Source organism: Gobius niger, assembly GCF_951799975.1.
Source record: "Gobius niger genome assembly, chromosome: 14".
Lineage (NCBI taxonomy): Eukaryota > Metazoa > Chordata > Actinopteri > Gobiiformes > Gobiidae > Gobius > Gobius niger.
The window spans coordinates 6,890,063-6,914,224 of NC_136865.1; the positions used below are offsets into that span (position 1 = coordinate 6,890,063).

The 24,162-nt window shown below is 42.4% G+C and overlaps 1 protein-coding gene across 1 annotated transcript in view; it reads left to right on the forward strand.

Moving 5' to 3' along the window:
* The first annotated feature begins 979 nt into the window (after positions 1-979).
* Positions 980-24,162, forward strand: part of LOC306974159 (neurexophilin-1-like) — a 75,742-nt gene continuing 52,559 nt past the window's right edge. The window contains exon 1 of the mRNA XM_079571329.1: positions 980-1,471. Coding sequence (XP_079427455.1) covers positions 1,358-1,471 — 114 coding nt within the window. The 5' untranslated portion in view covers positions 980-1,357. The remainder of the gene's footprint in view (positions 1,472-24,162) is intronic.

The window sequence follows — 24,162 nt, forward strand, 5'->3', positions numbered from 1 at the left end:
TGGAAGATATCCGCAGGTTAGTAATACTTTATCTTCGCTGTGCCATGGGTCTTTGACGGTTAAGCTGCCCCCTAGTGGCTGGAGTGAGCATTCTGGCTATTTCAATCAAATATCAATCAAATTTTATTCATAGAGCCCTTTACACTCACAACAACCAAAGTGCTTTACAATAAAATCACAGTTTTCTCTAAACAAATCAGAGCTCAGCACAGGAATGGGCTAGATACTTTTTTATCTTTTATTTTGACATACTCAGAAATTCATGCTCTATAAAGGACCACATGCGGCCCGCGGGCCTTGTGTTTGACACATGTGTATTAGATGTTAGAGAAACTACTCACCCACAGGCAAACAACATCAGACTGTTAGAAAATTGGCAAGAGCCCAAAATCTTTTAATCATTTCATTTTTTTGCTTGAAGCGCCCCCTAGTGCAGCTACAAAAAGCAACGTGACGACCAACAGCCGCATCTCCCCTACAGTCAGATCCTCAACTAAATGTAGTTAATACTGGCCACCTCTGCCTGTATGACTTATACTTTTACTTCTCTCAAGACATTCCCTGTACTTTCCGAGCAACACGAGACGACTTCTGAAGTTACTTCCCTCTGATCTGCATCCAGCCTTTACCGTGCGTCCTGGCAGCGGAGTGTGAGGTGTTCGGCTGGAAGAAGGGGTGTAGCGGGGTGTTTGCTGGACTTATTGGCAGCGCGGCGTTGACTGTCAGCTCATTCATCTACATCAAGCGCCAAAACCTCGTGCCAAGGTGAACCGCGCGCCGCGCCGTACCGAGGAAAACAGCGCGCGCGAGAGAGAGAGAGGGAGAGAGAGAGAGAGGGAGAGAGAGAGAGAGAGAGAGAGAGAGAGAGAGAGAGAGAGAGAGAGAGAGAGAGAGAGAGAGAGAGAGAGAAACCAATCTGCTCTCTCCTCCCTCCCCATCGCCAGCCTCGCGCAGTCCCCCCCTCTCCAGATTCTTACCGCCTCCTCCTCTCCCCTTTTCCCTCAAATCGCACTCTGCCGCTCGCGTCTCCGCACGTATAAAGCAAAGCGAGCGCAGCGCACAGTTTGCCTTTTGTCCTTTACCTCCCTCAAACCACCGCTATGACCCAGAGCCCGGATTAAGAAAAAAAAAAAAAAAAAAAAAAGAACAGCACAGAACCACAAAAAGCCACAGCCTCTGCCGCTCATGGGGTTCGTGGCCGGGCAGCTGTTGTGGAGCTCCGCCGCTTGAGGAAAGGAAGAGGGGGGGGCCAAAAAGAATAGAAAGAAGAAGAAAGGAGTGGGGAAGTAGGAAGAAGAAGGAGGAGGAGAAGAAGACGAGGAGGAAGAAGAAGAAGAAAGAAGACACGCGTGGATTTATGGTGCGAGGTCACCGGGGGAGCGCGCGCAGCAGAGGGACAGCAGTGGAAGCGGACGCCGGGAGGAGGATGCAGCGGACCGCGGTGTACCTGCTCACGGCCGCGCTGTGCCTGGTGAGTGCGCACCCCCCCCGACACAAACTTTTTTCTACTGCGAAACAGAGAGGGAAAGCACTCTGTCCTTTTCGTCTCCTTCTCAGAATATGTGGACAAACCCAAAGTGCGTAATGTTGACTGTTTCGAGGTGGTTCAGTCCTGATGTAGACCTGGTTTAGTCCGGGCTGAGTTAGTTTTTGAACATGTATTTGTCCCGAGTCCTTGTCCTGGTTTAGACCTCGTACCTGGTTTTGTAGCTTACGTTTTTTCCACGCTTAATCCCAAATTCAGACTGTTGTTTTTTCACTTGCGTCGCATTCTGGTTCTGTCCTTTTGTCCGAGACCTGTTTTAGTCCTGTTTCCTCTGGTTTAGTCCTAGTTCTGGCTTAGTTCTTGCGTAATTAGCTCAGTCCCGGTTCGATTCTGGCCTAATAAGTCCTGGTTAAGACCTGGTCGATCCTGGTTTAAGTCAGTGCCTCATTTGTTAATCAAATTCGCAGTGGCGCAGTGATGTCCCCCCCTCGGCGCCGTGCGTAATCGTTACCTTTACAAACCAACAACTGTCCAAACAATGTTACTCACGAGGAATGCCCCTCCTCTTGTGCCAAATTCAAAGTTGACATCATCTTATTACGCGTCGTTTACGCACCAAAGCACCGTGCGTAAAAGCTCGTTTCCTTCAAATAATAAACAAAACGCGTTCTTTGGCTCATGTAACAGCATCTTGTGCCTGTTGCGTTGTTTCTGAGTAAACGCAGGGGTTTTTTGGAGTGGGGGAAAGGGTCTGCAGTTTGGGTTGCTATGCGCAGTGTTGGTCACAAGGTGGCGCTCGAACAAATGGAACCAGGAGGAGGAGGAGAGTGCGCTTTGGTGCTCTGGTTAACCAGCGACAGTTTCAGCGCTGCAGGTTTGACTGGTTGGAGAGGAGTGCGTGCGTAAAGGAGCAGCTTTTTTAACATTCGCAATCGGAATTGTCCTGGTTGGAAAGATGTAGCGTAGGAAAAAAACTTAAATATGGAAAACTGAGAGAGAGAGGGGGAAAAGAAGAATTTGTCAGAAATAGTTAGTAATTGTTATAAATTGCGCAGTGAAGCTTAAGTAAACACATTTCTATATATCAGGCAGATTTGTACAGGATTTGAATATTTGTACGTTTATCGACGCCATATGTTTTCCCCCCCCCCTGGAGCAATTCAAACACAAATATTGAAACATGTGTCTTTGTAACTTTTGATTTGGTAATTTCTCTACAACAAGCTTACAATTTTACTTTAACTTTTTTTTTTTCCAGTAGCCTACCTACAAGGCCTCGACCGTCTTTAGAACGTTCTGCTTTTTTTTTCTCCAAATGTTTTAATCTCCATCAATGACGCCTTCAAGGACCGCTCGCTTGAAACATCCCACTACAGTGCCCTTGTGAATGGGTGCTCCACGCAGTCCGTTCATTTATTTCCACCAAACTTCAATTGTACTATATGTGTAGGCAGCGGTAAAAACTGATTCAGCTGAGGAAGTCTTAAAAAAAGAAAGAAAAGAAAGATCAAAATCAAAACGAAGCCGTGGCGGAACAAACACGTATGAAACGTGATTGCAAATGATTAGTTAAATCACTTGCAATTATGCTGCAAACATTTACAACCTTGTTTAAAAATATACAGCGCGCGTGTATTCGAAATCGCCCTAAACAGCTGAGGCGCTGTCCGTGGTCCTGGAACTCCAAAGTTTTACGCACGTGTGTTTGGACTGTTTACGCAGCCTGTAGTACAAATACTTATTGTTGCCTAAAGCCCTCACACTTTTTTTTTGATGAGTAAACGTGATTTCACTTTACTCTGTGTTTTTTATACAGAGCGATGTATGTGGTGTTGGGAATTGTGGACTCTTAGTTGTGTAAAGGAGGATTTCTTGGCCTCCGGAACGTTCGGATTCCGCAACATTGGAGTTGAAATGTGACTCTCAACTTTTTAATTGCCTTTTCATCTTAAAAAAAAAAAAAAAAAAAAAAAAAACGTCTTCATTTAAGCTTAACACTGCTTATTTTTTATGTGTGTTTTTTTTTTTTTTTACACTTCTCCATATTTCAAACATATAAAAATAAAAAATAAAATAAGCCCATGTGTCACCGCCCCAGGCTTAAATCCCTCCCCGTGTATCGGTGCGCTGCAGCCGGGACGCGGTGGATGGAGCCGCGCGGCCTCTGGCTCCACATCAGCCCCCGGGCGTCGGCAGCGGCGGCGGCGGCGGCTGCACAGCCCTGTCCGGGATTAGCTCTGACACTTTGATGGTCTTACGGACGGTCTTATTGGTGTTAAAGGCTCTTGTCTCCGCTTTTAAGCCTCTTGTCTGCGAGCCGAGGCGTGCCTTGACCGAGATAAGAGCGCGCGCAGGTACGACACCGGGGCGCTCGTGCACGAGGACACACACGCACGCCGCAAACACGCGCACGAAACACACGGGCAGACGTTAATTAACACGCGCGCGCCCAGGATTCCCATCTCTGTTATCTGCGTCAGGGGCAGACTTTGGAGAGCTTCATTTACGCACGGAGACGCGTCAAGTGTGATTGTTTTATTCCTGTTTAAATCGCCGTGAACACATAGACCTATAGGATTTTTTTTTTCCTTTTCTCTTTTTTTTTACCCAGAGGCCACTGCTTATGCCTTTCCCCCTTTCTGTCCTAACACGTTTAACGCCTTCATGGACAAAATAACGGGCCAGGTCATGTCAATCTTTTTTGGGTGGAAATATCCAGAGCTGTATTTTAGTTTTGCTGTGTTGACATGACCGCATCTCCTAACGCCTCTGACTTCACTGTATTTCGCCAAAGTCATTACGTTATCTCCTGATGCAGCAGAGCAGTAAAGCCTAACCACATTTTCATTTACAAAGCGACATCAGAGCGGACACAGGGGCCTCCCGCTCTCCCCTGGGAGCACCACCGGCTCCTCTCAGTCTCACAAATGATTGTCATTATTGTCAATATCCGTATTGTCCCATAGTGCAACAGAAACCACAATATGCAAAAGGTCGAAATACACTGCAAGCGAAAAATGTGGAAACGTTCAATTTTAGTCAGGATTTTTCTCATTTGGTGAAATTTTGGCCTTTTTTTATCCTGATTTTGGCACAAATTGATTTAAACGGAACAAATCGCCTGTGGCTTTTGTGTGAATTGAGTAAAATATTGTTATAATATATTGTTGCTGCTGTATTGAGGACATTTATCAAATATTTATCTCAGATCAGGACCCAGCGAGCTTTCCCCGGTTGAAATTTGGGATTTGGATTCCGCTTATTATAAATCCCGTTTATTTACAAGCTAGTGCGGCGAGGCAGCCAAATCCCACTTTTTAGCTAGATCGCCTGGTTCGCCTATGCCCATTGTGGCAGCACGTCGACCCGACCCCACCCCCATAATTCAATTACACCCCGGCCATCTCTCTACCTCTCCTCTCTCCCCCTTTTTTATTCATTTATTTATCTTTTTTCTCCTCCCCTTTCCCCATATTTTCACCTCTCCCCCTTTTTTTTCCTTCTCCCTTCCCATTCCCCGTTCTTTTTCCTCCTTTCTCCCCTTTTTCTCTCCTCTCTCTTCCTCTACTTTTTTCCCTCCTCCTTTTTTCTATATTTCAACCTCTCCCCTTTTGTATGTCATCATTTCTTCCCCTCTCCCTTTTTTTCCCTCCTTTGTACCCCTTTTACTTTCCTCCTCTCTCCCTCCTACTTTTTCTCCTCCCCTCTTCCCATTTATTTCCTTCTCTCTTCCCTTACATTTTCCTCCTCTTTTCCCATCTTTCTACCTCCTCACTTTCTCTCCTCTTTTTATGTACTTCATCCCCTTCTTTTTTCTCCTTGTTCCCCCTTTTCCTTCCCCGTTTTTCTTTCCTTCTCTCCATCCTCTCATTTTACCATTTTTCTTCTTTTCCCTTCTCTCTATAAATACAAAGGGGAAGAGCTTTATATTTACTTATTTCTTCCCCTCTCCCCATGCCTTTTCTCATTTCTCCCCCTTTTTCCTTCCTTCTCTCTACCTCATACTTTTCATCCTCCTTTTTTTCCATTTTATTTCCATTTTATTTCCTTATTTTTTCCCCTTCTTTTCTTCCTTTCTGCCCCTTTTCCTTCCTCTCCTATTTTCTTTCTTGCTCTCTTCCTCTACTTTTTCCTTCTACCTTTCCCCCCCTCCATCCTACCTCCTCTTCCCTTTTTATATTTTCCCCTCTTCCCCTTTTTTTTTTCTTCTTTCTCCCGCTTCACCTCTCCTTTCTCCCCTGTTTTCTTTCTTTCCCTCCCTCCCTCCCTGTCCTGCATCTTCCTCTCCACCCTTTTTGTAGCCCTCCTGGAGGAGTCTCGGTCCGTGACCTGAGTCTTTGGAGTCTGTTTTTGACGTGATTGGATGGTTTTAATTATTTTTGTAATGATGATTAAGGATTTATGTCCCCCCCCCCCCCCTTTTCTCTTTTTATCCTTTCTCACTTTACACACACACACACACTGAAGCACCACAGCAACTTTACAGCTCACACACAATAATCGCACTATCACTCCAGGAGTCGGGCATGTGATACTCTGCATTCATTTATCTCTGAAATTACCGTATGTGGCATTTGTGTGATTAAAAAATGAAATATCTAAGAGTAAAAATATGTCAAAATAAAGGTACCATGATACTGCCACTTTTGTCGAAACCCGATCATAGGTTGTGTTGCACTTCTGCCTCTGGAACATCGACACTCAGTAAATTTAGTTTTAATTTTACTTGGAAAGAGAAAACAATCCTTGGAAAAAGCACTTGTTGATTCAAGCCGACCGTTGTGGTCTTAGCGCACATGTGTCAAGGTCTCGCAGGCTGCATGGTTTAATGTGGCCGTTTGAGGAGCATGAATTCCTGAGCATGTAATTAAAAAAAAGGAAATCTCTAACCCATTCCTGTGCGGAGTTATGGATTTTTAAAGAGGGGGCAGCTTAAATTGAAAAAAGAAAATAATTCCACACGTGTCCAGCAGAGGGCACTGACATAAGAAGAGATCAGGATATAAACAGCATATTGTAGCCACGTGGTAAGTGGTCAGTCTGCCCCAGGGCGGCTGTGGCTACAATAGTAACTTACTGCCATCGAGTGTGGAGTGAGTGAATAATGACTTTATGACACTTTGACAAACATGTGACACAGGCTGATGAAGCACAATAAGTTTAAGCCGTTATTTATGAGGCCACAGTCCTTTACAATATATGCGGCCCGCGACCCATCGTGGGGGCTGAATTTTGGCTTTGACACCCTTGTCTTAGCATATTGTATCAAAACTGCTCTATTCTACACTTTAGACGACATAGTCATGACAGAAATGAGTTCTGGAAATTCATTCAACAAAAATCGAAAAACCCATTAAGTCATGTTTATTTCATTAAAAAAAGGGGTATTTTGCTTTATGCAGGTGCTTGGTCATAATCTCAAGCACATCTTTGTTGGTTTGAAAATGCAATATTGATCTGGAACAGTTTCACTTCCTGATAATCACTGGAAATCCCCTTAAGCCGCTGCCAAACACCCCTAAGAAACAGAGAAAAAGGAGAAAAATACGTCTGTCCGGCGAGTGCTTTCACTTCGCGAAGAGAGGATTAAGCTTAGCGAGAGATGGATATGTAGGATTTCAGGTAGGACTGTCAGGATAAATACTATATCGATTTATCGTTCAATAAATAACAGATTAACGATACATTTTTGGGCTCGATATTTTTCGTCTGTACATTTACCAGCACCCCCCCTATGTTTTCTTTGTAAAACTTTAATTTCTATCCGAAGCAAATTGAGTGACATCATATTTCATGTTTATTGCAGCTTGTGTGGTATTGCAGGATATGATTAGGCTTACCGTCATTGTTATACCCGAGAGCTGACAGTATCTAGTATCATTAAAAGTAAAAGTATAATATCGTTTTACTTTCCTGCCTCAATAACTTCAAATTTGTTATCGAGACAGGCCTAATTTCAGGAGGAGCTTTCTGGGAGCTGCCGCCGCGCTGCTGCTAAGAATAGCCACCGGTTAAGACACAAAGATTACTCAAAGATGCGCTAGCGGCTTGAACACACAGCTCCAGGTCTGTTTTTTTGATGAGAGAGCAGCGTTGTAACAGGGTAGACGTGCACTGTAAGAAAAGATACACCATGTCTACTCAGTAAAAATGAGGCAACAGATTACAAGCAATTTGTTTTCATTAGATTTCACATTGTTTGGAATTGAGTAAATACTAATTAAATAAGACCTGTAAAATGTATCCATTTAATATGAGTGGATTCAAGTAGGAAGACAGAATTAATTATCCACTCACTCACTCACTACATTCACCCAGGCTCTAAACGGTCTCCCATCCAAGTACTGACCAGGCCCTTCCCTGCTTAGCTTAGATTTCTTGTCACACGGAGCGGTATATAGTGACCAGTGGGGCCAATGGCACACAAGAAAAAATGATTCAGTGAAGCACTTTGGGGGGAATTGTTGCTCATTTTTCTCAAGGGTGGAAGAAATAGTAGTAGTTGTAATAGCAGCAGCAGCAGCAGCAGCATTAGCACCCATTTCAGATTCTTAAAACAGAAGAATAACAAGATGAAATTCCCACTGCATCCCCTCCCAAAGCCGGCGGTAGACGCTATTATCATTGACTTTAGACCCACGCCCCAAGGTCAAGTTTTGATGCATCTGTGGATCAGCCGAGTGGGGGTCGAGGGCGGGGGGGGGGGGCACCTTAGGGAGAAGATCCGAGGGTCTAAACCGCAGGATCACGCCGCTATAGTCACCTTGATGTGCCAATTCCGCCGCGGCCCGCCATCAATCCTCCACCGGACCGGACACTGCGAGGGTCTGAGGGGTCGGTCAGGGGGGGGAAAGGGAGCGACGAGAAACAACCCCTTCCTTTTTTTTTTTTGGCCACTATTTATAGAAGAGAGGCACTTTTACGGCGAGTTATGGGGCAGATTGAGTTTGACTTTGACTCCAGGGTGCGACCTTCCCGCTCCCAGTGTGGTAGTTAATAGAACGCTCCATTATTTATGTGCTTTAAGTGTCCACCGGGAGAGTTTAGACATAGGCTACAGTACAGAGAGCTTCCCACACATTTGAATATGTCAGTCCTGGTGGTAGACGTTGGATTTGACAAGCCCAATTGTGGCTGAATAACATCGCAAATACGTGCAAAAGAGGAGTCACAAATGTGGTGTGTTTTATGCAGTGCAGGGAAGAGTGCAGTGAGCAGTGCAAACAGTGCAGGGGGAACGGTAGTACATCTCCGTTTTTAAACCATACTTTCGACAATAGTGAGGTCAAAATTCAAGCTCAAGACAAAAACACCACCAAATGTTGATGTATAGTTAAAAAAAATAGATTTATTTGTTTCTGTTTTATCTGAATAGGTCCAGGTAGATGCAAAAGTGTGAAGTTACTTACAAGTTACAAGTTACTCATGTCAGTTTGACCCATATTATTTTGAAGTAACAGTACACTTGCTTAAAGGTATTGGTTACCTTTTAGGACTGAGGTTTGTATCTCTTATAACTATGGGATAAAACTCACAATTTAATGATTGGTTGTCTCTAAAACACGTAGCGTGAGAGACGGCTGACCTTGGAGTGTGAGCCCGAAGGCGGCGATAATAGTTCCTACCGCTGGCTTTGAGATGGCTGCTCGGGGAATTTCACTTGTTTTCCTGTTGTCTTCTCGCCGCCGCGTAAAGAGGTTTGAGTGATCGGGCAGCGGGGGGTGTTTGAATCATCATATGTGGGAGCACATTAGAGCGGGATTTCTTTTGGTTTTCACTAGAATGTACTCAAAAGGTTCCTTTCCCGTAGCCATGTAGGATGAAATTGTGCATCAAGGACATTTTAAAACCACATTGTGTAACATTTCACCAAATAGATAGAATACAAGAGCACCTTGCACTCCTTCCCTTCCCTCTCTTTCTCTTCCTCTCCCTCCCTCTCTCGCTCGTCTGAAATCCCGTTACATACAGCAGCGTGCCGGGGCCGTGATAGCGCTGCTTTGAAGGCCGGTCTGCGGAAGAGATAACCTGAGCAACCCTCAAACCTTCACATCTGCATTTAGACACATGTTGTAGGAGGATGTACTCAAAGAAATATTAAAGATAGGACTTCTGGAGCTGTGCTGTAATGTTCCCTCTTCAAACACCATACCCGCAGTTGCGTTCTGGACCAGTTCTGGTGGTTTTTGGTGCTCAAATGGTCACAATTGCAAAGCTATTCATGGTTCAGGTGGTCCAGGTACAGGTGGCATTGTTGGTAACCGTAGGTAGAAAGCATAAACTTATACACATACAGAAGAAATATTAAAGATCTGACTTTTGGAGCTATTTCAGGGCTCACATGGTCACAATTACAAAGCTATTCTTGGTTCAGGTGGTCCAGGTACAGGTGGCATTGTTGGTAACCGTAGGTAGAAAGCATAAACTTATACACATACAGAAGAAATATTAAAGATCTGACTTTTGGAGCTATTTCAGGGCTCACATGGTCACAATTACAAAGCTATTCTTGGTTCAGGTGGTCCAGGTACAGGTGGCGTTGTTGGTAGCCGTAGGTAGAAAGCATAAACATATACACATACAGAAGAAATATTAAAGATCTGACTTCTGGAGCTGTGCTGTAATGTTTCCTCATCAAACACCATACCCACAGTTGCGTTCTGGACCAGTTCTGGTGGTTTTCGGTGCTCAAATGGTCACAATTACAAAGCTATTCATGGTTCAGGTGGTCCAGGTACAGGTGGCGTTGTTGGTAACCGTAGGTAGAAAGCATAAACTTATACACATACAGAAGAAATATTAAAGATCTGACTTCTGAAGCTATTTCAGGGCTCACATGGTCACAATTACAAAGCTATTCTTGGTTCAGGTGGTCCAAGTACAGGTGGCGTTGTTGGTAACCGTAGGTAGAAAGCATAAACTTATACACATACAGAAGAAATATTAAAGATCTGACTTCTGAAGCTATTTCAGGGCTCAAATGGTCACAATTACAAAGCTATTCATGGTTCAGGTGGTCCAGGTACAGGTGGCGTTGTTGGTAACCGTAGGTAGAAAGCATAAACTTATACACATACAGAAGAAATATTAAAGATCTGACTTCTGAAGCTGTGCTGTAATGTTTCCTAATCAAACACCATACACGCAGTTGTGTTCTGGACCAGTTCTGGTGGTTTTCGGTGCTCAAATGGTCACAATTACAAAGCTATTCTTGGTTCAGGTGGTCCAGGTACAGGTGGCGTTGTTGGTACTGTAGGTAAAAAGAATAAACATATACACATACAGTAGGTTTTGGTACTACTGGTGCAGCAGTTTTGATGCTGTTGGTACAGGAACGGCATTGGCCTCTTAACCCCCGCCTTAACCAAGCACATTTTCTCCAGTTCAGCTTTACCCAAATCTCAAAGCATCTCGACTGGAGCTTACAGTAGGCCAGTGTCAGACCTCAGTTGAAAGCTAAGACGTAAAAACTCTTCTAAACTGATCTTTTTTCCTTGCGTTTTCGCCATGTCGTCTTCACTTTTCACACGCCCTTTTTCATCTAATTTTTGCCACTTTTTATATCGAGTTTTGTCACATTTTAATTTTCTTTTTTGTCAAAGTCTTGCTTCCATTTTCTCCAGTTCAGCTTCTTTTTAAAGCCCAGTCACGCCTCAAAACTGATACCTAAAAATGTTTCCCTAAGTGTGGCTGTTATCGTATATTCTTTTTTGTATCTTTTGGTAAATGAATGCCTAAAATAATAATCCACACAAATACTGGCTTTGAACCCTGTTTTTAGGACTCTTCTGAGGGCATTTGTAATGGAGTACGACTAAATAGCATCACGTCCTGGCACTTCAAAGCATAATCTGGATCCCCATTTTTATCGATTGCTAACACAGAAATAAAAAAAATCAGCACATTTCTCTTCTATTATGCAATAAAACGCAGGAAGTCCAACCCTGTGCGCTGTCCGCTGCCAGAGAAGTCAACAGGATGACTAAACTGTTTCTGCGAGCTGCTCAACCCCCCTTTTCCGTTGGGTTGCGTCGGTCGGCTCTCTCCCTGGTGTCTGGTATAGATCTGGGCTTTTGCTGATGGATAGTTGTGCTTCCCGCCCTGACAACACTTCTGACGGCGCGCTGACATGGATCGGGCGGGGCAGGGACTGGGGCCTGTCACAGTCGGCCGATCCCGCTCTGGGGGGGGGGGCATGATGTCTGTCCGGTTGGGTACAGTCTTCTTTTGTGTCGCGGTGTCGGCTACAGCTAACCGCGGTCGGGCAGATGTTCGCCGTCACATGATGCTGCACATGAGTGGTCACATGACAGGAAGCAGGAAGAGACTTTGAAGAGAAAGGGAAGGGTGACCAGCAGGCTGTGGATGAGGAAGCCTTTGTACAGTCGACCAATCAGAGAGTGGTCCTCTCTTTCCCATATTCTACAACAACGTCAGGGTCCTTGTTTCTTGTCAAGGGGCATACGTATCCCATTTGAAAGCTCAGAACCTCCAGAATTCAATCACAAAGTATTAAATAGTTGATTGTGCTTTGGTTTGGATTATCAATGATAGTTTCTTTTTCATTGGAAACTATACCATAGGATCTGGCAACTCAAAGGGGGAAGTGTGATTCATCTTTTGAGTAAGCAGTGTCGCACAGGAGTTTTCCATCGCAGCAATGATTTTCAACAGTATAGTCCTCTGTACTGGGTTGTTTTAGAATGGAAGTAGTCTTGTCTCTCACTCCTGTGTGGTGGAAAGAAAATTGCCTTTAGTTCCACCTTAACCTGGTCTCCAAGTCTCCAAGACCCCACTTTCACTGCAGAAAGTAATCTAGATATAAGCAAATGTGGACCTGATTTGAGTAACTCATTTCAAGAAATCTGTCCATGAGGCAACTGATACTAAGAAAAAGAGCTCATCGCACAAAGAATTAGATACATTTACTTGAGATGTCAATTGAAAGATGGCTGTTGACAGATTTCTTGTACACTGCAAAAAGTCATCTTAACACATTGAGGCTGCGCTGTTTTTGTGATTTAGTTGTTGAGTGCCAACAATCCAGACCATTTTTCACGATATTTGTAGCACCACTGCTGATTCTATGTTACAGCTATGGACATATGCTATGGCTCGTTTGAAAGATGAGACACTAAAGTTCTATGTGCCTCGGTTCCAGAGAAATCTAAGCTAAACAGAGGCTAGTTTTGATCAAAATCACAGATTTTTTTCAAAAAAGAGAAAAAGTATAATAGTAATAATATTGTATAAAATGCCCAGATCGTGACTCTTCACAAGTTTTTGATCGTTATTTATTTCACTTCTGTTCATCACAGAGCTACCAAAATCACACATAATTAGAGTGTCTAATTTTGTAATAATAATTTTAAAAAAGCACACAAAAACGAGTTTTCCGTTTTTTTGCACTCAGTGTGTTCAAATAAGTAAAAATGTTCTTGAAATAAGTACTTTTGTGCTTGATTAGAGACTCTAATTTCAAGAAATCTGTCCATGGGGAAATATATTTACACTTAAATTAAGATTAAAGAAATCACCGCACTCAAAACTAGAAAATCTTAATGTACTTGAAATAAAACCGTTGTAGAATTTCGGGGTGGGCGTCTATAAGCTTTTGCTTCGGCCCACTCCTTTTGAGCAGAATTTTAACTGCTCAAATGAACAAATAAACTAAACTAAACTAAACTAAGAATGAAGGTGTTATCTGAACACAAGTGTAAATATCTTGCCCCATTGACAGATTTTCTTGAAATTAGAGTCTCAAATAAATGACAAATTTACTTATTTCAAGAAAATGTGACTTATTTCTTGATCACCTTTGCAGTGTTGTTGGTTTGTTTGAATCCAAACCACCAGTGGGTCTAGCCAATCACGTGGCAGTACTGCCGTGAGTGCGCGGGTGTAACATTAGCCGACAAAAAAAAGCAGTTTTATAGATACTAATTGACAACATGACGACAGAAAAACATATGCTGCTGCATGTAAACAAAGTAACATTTTAACAACTAGATATTTGAAGGTTTTGTAGGTTCCAGGTATTGTAGTGGTTATTTGTTTTGAGACCAGCCTGTGATTGGCTTAGTGATCCCAGACTGATATCACTGTTGGTACTTTAAACACCTGGCTACAGTTTCAGTTTGTGGGAACACCGAGCGACCAGCAGATGGATATTTTCCTGACAATTGGGACAGTCGACCCGAGTTCACGACTCCACACCGGCCTATTTTCTTTTCTTCAGAGGCTGCCACGCAGAATCAGAGCAGAGGCGAACACATCCTCGGCAGACTTTGTTAAACAGTTAAAACAAAACATATCTGTCTCTGGCCTCAGCAACACAGACCGCAGAGAGAGCAGAACTACTCATTTGCAACTAAGTACATTTGCTCAAAGCCCAGTCCCCGCTCCAGACTCGTGCCCCCTGTTTGTAGTGCACTTGTCCTTCAAATGTTCAGCAGTAGCATCATTCATCAGTGTCTGTGAAAGTGCATTTGCGTTCTCACGAGTGCACCGATATGTCAGAGCCATCTCCATCTCAGATAAATCTCCTTTCTATATTATTCCTCCAACCCGGGCCAGTGTATGTCTGCAAATTAGGTTTCGTACAGGACAATTTAATTCAGTCCACCACTAGAGGTCACCCACAACAGTGTCAACAGAGGGCAAAAAGGTCTTACTCTGGACCACTAAGAGCTTATACAAAGAGAATCTCAAGTCAAAGTTTAATGTTTAAGTTTTTTTGTGTAATTCTTGCAAAATGTCGATGCTGTCGCTATTGTAAGGCCGCTGGAGGCGACATAATTGAAGATGAGTTGATTATCTTGCGCCAGGGTAAACTGTTTTTAGCGTCAGTTCTACTTCCAGGTTTCAATGGCAATGGAGGGTTTTCAAAATAGTACATCCCCCTTCGACTCCGTGGAGAATTTCGTTCTTAGTGTTTGACCCATCCTTCAACATTGCTGGGGTTACCTGTAAAGAGCAGTGTGCGACCGCAGCGCAGTGCCCAAAGAACCATCTCCAGGTTTTAAACGGTAGATCGATGGCCTGGAGGAGTTTAGAGCCTCAGTTTGAGAAGTCGGACATGAGTTCATTTCATTAAAGCTTTGGTTAAAGAGCAACTAACTGCAGGCGAACAGGGATTTTTTTTGGTGTGATTTGAGTTTGAAAGTGTTGCTGTAGGAATATGAATAATTATGAGGAAAAAATGTTTCGCAAGTGTATTGTCATTTGATACTTTCATATGAAAATAAGCCATTTTATTCAAGAAAATGACCAAAAATTGCAACCATATATATTGTCAGTGATGAAATCTAAACAATGGATAGAGCCAGGTTTAATGGTTGTATATTTTGTTGATATAGTAGCTACAAGGACTTTTTCAGAGGGACTTTGTTGTGTTTCTTTGGTGCGGTTCACTGCTCAATGAATCAGTGAACCGCTAACGAAGGAGTTACAAGACTGGAAAGTTTGGAGGCGGCTAGATGTTGTTTCAAGAAACCTCAGTTTAAGTAAACGGGCCTAAATGTTTTAAACGTCTGCACTAGGGCTGCAACTAATGATTATTTTGGTAATCGATTCATCTACCGATTACTTTTACAATTAATCAATTAATTGCTTTGCTGTCAATGGTGTATGAACATTGTATTTAAAAAAAAATATTTTCATCACATAGAGCTAAAGTGGCATCGCTTGAGGACATGTTGATGGAGTAAACTTAAAGTGAGTGTTTGTTGGAGGCTCTTGGCGCTAATTCTGCTTCTGATTGGACGAGACACAGATGGATATTTATGAACTACAGACACTAACTTTTAAAACAAAGTAGGTTTGCAGAAAAAAAAAAAAAAATCATGTCATCTTTGCTCGTTTTGAGTCTGTGTTTACTAGAAAACGATTGATCGATTACTAAAATAGTTGTCGACTATGTCAACAATCGATCAGTTGTCGATTAATCGATTAGTTGTTTCAGCCCAAGTCTGCACATGCACCTTCATATTCCTCAAGACCTGAGCTAGCGCCGTCTCCCATAAAGGAAATTACCATATTTGGATTACAGCGTCGTCTCAGTCTCCTTTCTTGCCACACGTGGATACCAAACATGTCAATATTGGCAGAATGAATACGAGTGTAAAAGACAAGGAAACATCATAAAATAAGCATCGCAAAGGGTGAGTTTGTCTATTTCTTAACTCTGACATTAGAACTAAGATGTGAGGAGAATAAAACGAACAGAAAAGCCTCAACATTGACCACTGCGTGAGGAATCGCCGCTTTTACTTGCCGTGTTTCACTTTAAGTCCTGTCAACACACATAAACCGGTGTGTGTGTGTGTTCTTGTACTTAAGACCTTGTGAGGACTGTTTGAAGGTCAAAATGTGGTTAGGGTTAGAATTGGGTTAAGATTAGGATTAAGGTTAGGGGTTTAGGGTTCAGGGTTAGGGTCTGGGTAATACGTTATGTCTATGAGTGTCCTCACTAAGATATCAGTACAAGATGTGTGTGTGTGTGTGCGTGTGTGTGCATGTGTGTGTGACCAAAAAAGCGGCACTAGACAGCCTGCATAAATCAAATCCTCCGATAAGACTCTTCGCCTGGCTCTGTGATGGACACCTGTCAGCCTCCGCGACCCCTCCCGCCCCCCGCCCTCCAAAGAACCGCCCCCCCGGGACCGCCGCGGATAATAGAATAGTGAAAATCAATGCGCCGGCGATGATATAATATGACGGGGCCGCTTTGTCGCTGCCCCGCGCAGATAACTGCCCTGATTGGTCAATTCCACGGAGGACGCGGCGCAGACGGACACAATGGGGCCCGCAGCGCGATGGTATTGATTGGGGATAAGCTGTGTTTAAGTGTGTTTGGATTCAGACCAATACGGGAGTCATTTAGCAAATACAGTAGCTCAGAAGGAGTTTATCCCAGCGGGGGAAATCAGCCTCTGGAATAGGAGGGATGATGCGTTCGCCTGCCTGCTGCTTTTGTAGGTATTGTTGTTCAATTTCAAGGTCCAATATCTGCTTTGTGTTTAGGCTTTCGAACACGTTCAGCATCGGTTTTATATGCGGTTTGGTGGAGGTCATTTATATGCTGAAATGATCATGTAAAAGCATTAACCAGGGAGACGGAGGCCAAGTGTTCAAGCAGGATTCATCAAACAAGGACGAATGACATGAAACAAAGCTCCATGTCTGTTCTAACATGCTTCATAGTTCAGTAGTGACTGTATTATCCCACCTTCTTGGCGTGATGTCGGCTCCAGATCGACCTTGCCATATAAAAATGTTTTCTCTTGCGACACATAAAAAGCGGACTTTGTAGCTGTAGTCGTTTATTGGGTCATTCCATTCTTTGAAGCAACAAACAAAACCCAAACGTATCCATCTTTCCATGGACAGTATAGCGCCAAAATTACGTGCTTGATGTTGGTCAGATGAAAGGACTTTGGGTTTGTGAATGCAACCACTTCCAAATTTTGGTCCAGAAAACATTTGTCGATTCTCTGCTTGGAGATTTCTTTCCAAAACTCTCCCATTGAGTTTGCATAGACCCATGCTTCAACTGAAATCATCGTGTCAAATTTGAGAAAGTCATGAACGTAGCCTATTCTAAAGCGATCTCATGATGATGTCTGAAATTTCAGACTCGGTTTTGATACTGAAGGGCAACTCTTAATATCAGTTCCGATTAGGGTTGCAAAGGGGCGGATAATTCCTGATACATTTACGGGAATTTTCAATGGGAACATTAGTCTGGAGATTTGGGGGACACTGTGATTGGTTAAATTTTAAATTCACCAGTCTCTAACTCAGATCAGGACAAACAGTGACCAACACTGAACAAGTACTGGGTAAGTAAATTAATATAGAACAATCTGTACAGACTGACACTTGGCACAGACTCTGAAAACAACAAATATTGTAATATATCTACATATGGCGAATATACAGCAGATGGTTAGAAACAAGCAATGAGTCCATTTCCATTTTCTTTGTCTCCTCTTCAAAGAATGATGATAATGATTCGTTGACACTTATGTACTATATTCACTTTATAACTATCAAATCTGATTCTCATGCTGCAATTCATATCTGTCTGTAAAGAATCAGCCTTCAGTTGTGTTCATTCCCGGTAGTTAAAAAAAATTCCCATGCTGAAAAGTTACACAATTTTTCAACCTAGTTCCGATACCAAATTTCACTTCAGTAAACGGTTCATTGATGGAGTCCTATGGGGTGAATTCATCCAAATTTCGTTTTGATGTTGTCACCTGTTTTTACCTGCAGAGTTCAGTGTGTGCTTTAAGATCAAGATTCAGTATCCATTCGTGTCCCGGCGTGTTCAAAAGCAGTGATAAGAAAAATATGTATTGTCACCTGTGATACCTGTGATACCTGTGTTAATTCTGCGAACAGATGGTTGTTACCATTAACATGCTGCATTTATGATTTAAAAGTGAAGGGCAGGCACAATAAGCTTTAGCTTCTGCCTGTGCCTGGTCATTTATTGTGTTCATTGCTTGACTTGTATGTTTTGAACGTTTTGAATCATTTGTAAATGACCAAACAGAAATAAACCAATAAACATCATTTTGGCGATCAGACCCCAGCAGTACAATTGATATATGGATTATGATGGGTAGGTTAGCGATGTTTTGCCCTAGAGCCTGGACTCTATGGTATGGGAGACTGGTGAAGGGGTGGAGGTGGGTCGCAGCACTGCTAGGAAGCTGACGAGCCATGAGCGCTGGAGCTTAAACGCAGGACTGTGGGCGATGATTGGCTTTCCCATCTTGGGCTGGGTACCGTTACATTTTTACTTAAACAATTCTTGGTTTTCAATACCGACACCTGAACAATATTTTCTCCAATCTCTATACTAAAATATTTGTTGTCTAGAGCCAAAAAAATAGTACAATAATGTGTGGAAGTACAATATCGGGTTCATCTCCAATGTCAAGAAATGTGTGAAAAATGGGGAATCATTTCTTAGGGGAAATTATAGGAGAAATTATTATCCCAGAAATAAGGAGAAATTGTAATTTAAAAAAATAATAAATTAATTAAAATTAATTAAATTGCAAAATTTAGGGGAAAGAAGAAAAATTGGATAGAATATAAGAAAATATATGCAAAGGAATTTGGGAAAAAATGGAAGCAAATATGACAAAATATATATAAATATATATATATATATATATAAATATATATATATATATATATATATATATATATATATATATATATATATATATATATATATATACATTAGGGCCGGGACTGTTTTCGACTAATTGCGATTAATTTATTACAAAAGGTTTAGTGCGACTAAAACTATTACTCGAAATTGACTTTCGACACCTGCCGACGTTGCCTAGGCACAAACAACACGTAAAGCCAAAACAATTTGACCGTCAAACTTGTTTATTCACGCAGTTAATCGCCGACATAAACCTATTTAAAAAGATCATTCTCTAAAAAGTGTTTGAAATGTTCACTTCAGATGAGTTCAAATGCAGGAAAATACAAAGAAGCATCTAAAATATACCTCTAAAAAATAATTACAAGCCCTAAATAAATGATGCTTAAATGCGATTAATTGCTTACAAAGGCCAAAACTAACTGGAGTCCCACCACTAATATATATATATATATATATACATATATATTTGAGCTGAAACAACCAAGTCACTTCCTTTAATGCTGTCCCTGGACCATCCTTCGGTACCAGCTTTCGATATCAGTAGAACCTAAACTTTTTCTCCAATACCATACTGGTATCAGTTAGCGTGCACAGCCCTAGTCCCGCCCCATAACCAGCTCGTGCTCGTCACTAAACTAATCCTCGTGCCTTTTGTCCAAACACCCGGCGTACACAACCCTGTGTGTGCGGCCGCTTGTCTCCATAACGTCAGCTCGGGTTCAGGCGACGGACAGTTATCTCCTCTGGAAAAAAATAAAAATAAATAAGCAAAAAGGTAGAGCCTGTTTACGGCTGGCGCAAAGCCTGTTTAAACTCACTTATCGGTGTTTTGTCAGTGCGCGGGGAGGCTTATGCGGCAGGACATTCGGCGGCCGAGTGTTGAAATTCCATCAGTCGGCAGAGCGATGGGGGGTGGAGATACGGAGAAATGAGAACGCGCTGTTTGCTCTGAGACGGCGGTACAGAACGCCGGGTTACGAGGAGGGAAGATTTAAAGGCGGCGTGGAAAATCGCATCGGGGAGAATAAACGCAGGGAGGGAGAAGCTGGTGTAGGTACAGTGTTTGTCGATGCAAGGCCCGGAGAAGGTAAGGCAAAGCTGATTAGGGGGTAAATAAACTTTTGATCCATCTTACAGTGTGTGTGTTCTGGGTTTAGAGGAGTAAAGGTAAACAGGAATGGGAGAATGGCTTTGAATTAGAGGAGGGCTCAGGCGCAGGGCTGGGGAGATACAGGTACTTTTAACAATACTTGATATCGATACCTGGACGATACTTTTGACCGGTTCTGTATTGGTCTTTCTTTCATTTCAACACTATTTACATTGTAGATTCTCACTGAAGACATTAATTTATGAGTGAACAAAAGGTGAGGCCTTTTGCTTTGATCACTGCTGCACAATGTAGTGACCAGAAATGGTTTTGACTTCACAGACAGTTAAACCATTTCAGGTGATGACCTTATGAAGCTCACTGAGAAAATGCAAAGAATAAAAGGTGGTCATTTTAAAGAATTTAAAATATACAACATATTTGGAGCATTATTTCAGCATTATTTGCTTCCTCCATAATCCCATGTGTTCATTCACAGTTTAATGCCTTCAATGAGTATTGAGTTAAAAGTGTTGAAAGTAATAGTTTCCAAACCTTCGATAATAACAGTGATGTTCAATTATTCCATTAGAGGCCATTTCTTTTAAATTTGTATCATTTATTTGAGCTGAAACAACCCTGTCCCTGGACCAAACAGGCATCAAAACTTGGTCTATATGGAAATACAATTTTTTTTACCACCTGCTTTCTGATTTATGTTTCAGTTGCAGCATAAATGATGAGAAACAAAACTTGTAATAATGTGAAAAATCCTACGTTTTCCATATAGAAAAATACCATAAAAATGTCCATCTGAAGAAAAAGGGGCAAGAAACACAAACTACATGCACTTTAGGTTGACATGAAGCTTTTGCCACTTAAAAATGTACTTAAGAGTAAATCTTACCTACTTCATGCAGCATTTAGGCTTTGAAGCTCTCACAGGACAAACCACAGGCTTTATTTATCCCACTGTGAGTTAAACACTGTCCGACCGCTCTAGTCATTTTAAAGAGTGGGCATTTGCAGGTATTTGGTATTAATCTCATACACATGTTTATCACTATCTAACTATTAGTTGATCTAAAACAACTAGAACAAGCCCCTCCCACTCCGCCCTCCTCCTGCTCCCCTTCGCTGCGCAGCTGTTTCAATAAAGAGGGGGACAAAAAGTAACCAAAGGAAGTCAGTGCAGCCCGTGTGGCTGTAGTGAAGCGATTGGCAAGCGTTTTTACTTGTGATAAAAGGATCTAAGAGAGGGAGAGGTGAGGAAAGCATTTTCCACTGGACCTCAGGAGGAGTGCTTTGGGCGATATTGCCATGGTGCAGAAAACAGCCACTGGGGAAGATCCAGTGATTCCTCAAAGATGAACGAGTGGGCTGAAAAACAACTCTCAGGAGGTTTTTGATGAGAGAACAACATCGTAGCATGGCTCTAAAAAAAAAGTCGTTTTTGCTTAATGCCATCCCTTTAACAGACTCAGCGGGTGTTTTTTTTAATTGTAATGAGTCGGTACTTTTAGTGAACGATGAGAGCTGAGTCTCACCCACCAGCCCATTTTGTTTTTATTAAAGGTTGCTTGTTTATCAAGGGAGAGAAAAAGATCTTTAAAAAAAACTCATCCATCTCTAGCTTTTAGCCACTTTTTATTTCAGAAAAATCCGCCTCATATTTACGGTTTTATGGGTAGATAGAACTACGCTGGGGTTTTGGAGTGAAAAATATGACTGTACATTTAAAACAAAGTACATACACAAAACTACTACAAGCGTTAAAATTGTGTGTGTGTTGCTGTAATAAACAATGGTTCCATCACCTAGAAAAAAAACAGCTTTGATTCCTGAAGACAACAACACAGACCAAAATGTTCTTTTCTTTTTCATTTATTTCTTGATTATAGTTGTAGGGAGTAGTCGAGCGGCTCATTTAAGACTAGATACAAGTTGGTCATTTTTATGCTCACTACTGCCACCTCAGGTCTTACGCGTAACTGCAGCTTCTATATTCAGCTCGTGCATGACGGCAGTTCAGACCCAAAGTTACACCTTTTTGAGTGACAGGTGCAGGATTATAGAGGCAGTTGTGGTGAACAGGTCTGGGCTCATTCTACACATTAGGACAGGGGTAGGCAACGTCAAGCCTCGGGGGGCCAAATTCGGCCCTCCAGCATAAAACCTTTGGCCCCCAAGAGAATTTTGAAGAAACATTTATTCATAAATCAGAAACCAAATACATCAAAAGTACTCTAAAATGTGGAAAATGCTGTCAGTATTTTCACATTTCCCAGCAAAACAACCCATTCGGTCATATATCATGTGCAAAACTTATATGTAGAAAAAAGGTACTTTACTTTGGGCTACAATTGTGTGTTTCGGCCCTTGGTGTTTTGGCAATGAAGAAAATCGGCCCTCCATGACACAAACTTGCCCACCCCTGCATTAGGACATGGCTGGAACATGTGGGGGGAGGAAAATACTTCATTTTAACATTTTTAAACTCCGTATAGTTCCTTTAACAAGCCATGAATCAAAATCCCTATCCCGATACAAATGATCCGGTTCACCAAAAAGAGCAGAAAATCCCATCACTATTTGAATACTTCTTTCAGCAGACACATTGTGAAAGAAGAAAGAAAACTGTTCCTGACCCACCAGCTGAGAACCAACATTGTCAATGAAAGTCCAACACGGCCAACATAGCGTTACGATCAGCTCAATTCCTTTAAAAAAAAGAAGAAGAGCTTATCATGATCACTGGCGATGCATGAATTCTCCAGAAAATGTTTAAAATATGAAACATGTCGTATCTCTTTTTACGCCAACTGTCTTGGTCGTTCATAACCGCATTAGACTCGGTTCATTTAGAAAGGCTGTACCTCTTTTTGCACTGCTTAGCATGTACAGAGCTCCACCGCGGAACACATTATCCACACGAAGCATGTGATTAATCCCCTCCGCGGCTCGGTCATAAAGGCCAATGAACTGCAGCCTGTAACAAGCCGCGGCCGAACACCGTGAGTAATGGCCGACTTACATAAAACCGGACTCTCCGTATTCCACAACATAAAACCCCTTCATACGCGCGAGTCAGCTAAAATGTAAAACTATCGGACTCGAACTCGCCGCTTAATGTCTTGCGCCGTAAAATCCAGTGGAGAAGAGAGAGAGAGAAAGAGAGAGAGAGAGTAAAAAAAAAAAAAGTGTAATTGAATGTGTTGGTGGCGGACTTCTCTCCAGTCAGCAGAAATGGCGGCTTATGGGCAGAGGATCAGGCTAAAGGCTGGGGCTGATGGAGCGGAGTGAGGGCGCTTAAAGAGGGACCGGGGCCCATTCCCAGTTTGACTGACAAATCCGCACTTTCCCCGGGGCCAATCTGCCGGACTCTCTTCGGGCGCGACAAGAAAACAGCAGTCGGGCAGTTTGTCAAGTTACGCAAAAAATCCAGTTTCTTTTTTTGTTTGTTTAGCTCTTTGCCATGTTAGAATGTTCCGTCCTCATCAAAAACATACATGGAGTGGTTTGTTTGCATGGTTTAAGACGTGGGTCCTTCATAGCATGTCAGCCCAAACACTGATATACGTCACGCAGAGCAGTCCATGAAGCTCCTCCATGAGTTGAACTTGCTTTTCGATGATGAAAAGCATTGAATTTTGCGATTCATCACGATTCATTTTCACGCTTCTTTCATCAACCTCTTAACCCGATGGGCGATGGGTAAAGCCAAACGGGAGAAAATGTCCTCAGTTCAGGTGGGGGTTAAGAGGTTAATATCAGTTCATGGGATTTGCATAATGCTTGTATAATTTCAACAATTACCTGGCACAGTTCATTTACCTCCCACATGGATACAGTGTTAAGCTACTTCTGTACTGTACTGTACTGTACTGTACTGAACTGTACTGTACTGTACTGTACTGTACTGTACTGTACTGTACTGTACTGTACTGTACTGTACTGCTGCTGCCCTGGTCAGAGCTGCATTGAACAATCCATTGGACAATAGACAAGTCCTGTACGACTGAGAGCCGACACAGACATTGGACAATAGAGTTCACTGGTCAAAATTGATCAATTGGCCATCAGCCTCTGTTTTATTGCAGAAGTAAAATTAGAAGATGCTCGACAGGGGGCCCTTTAAAGCAGGGGTTCAGTGTTTAAACCAAAAGTCGGTCGAGGAACAATTTTCAATGGATCAAAAGCCTTTTCTAGGGAATATGTTCACTATACAACGCCTGACAAAAAAAACGACCGGACAGTGGCCGCCTGGATGTAACTATTGTTATGATCTGCTGCAGTTGGTCAGGTCCAGGGTTGCCAGGTCAGTTGGGCGGCTTAAAGGAATTGGCTACCGTTTTTTTCCATGCTGTGGTATGTTCTTACCTGAGCTTAGAC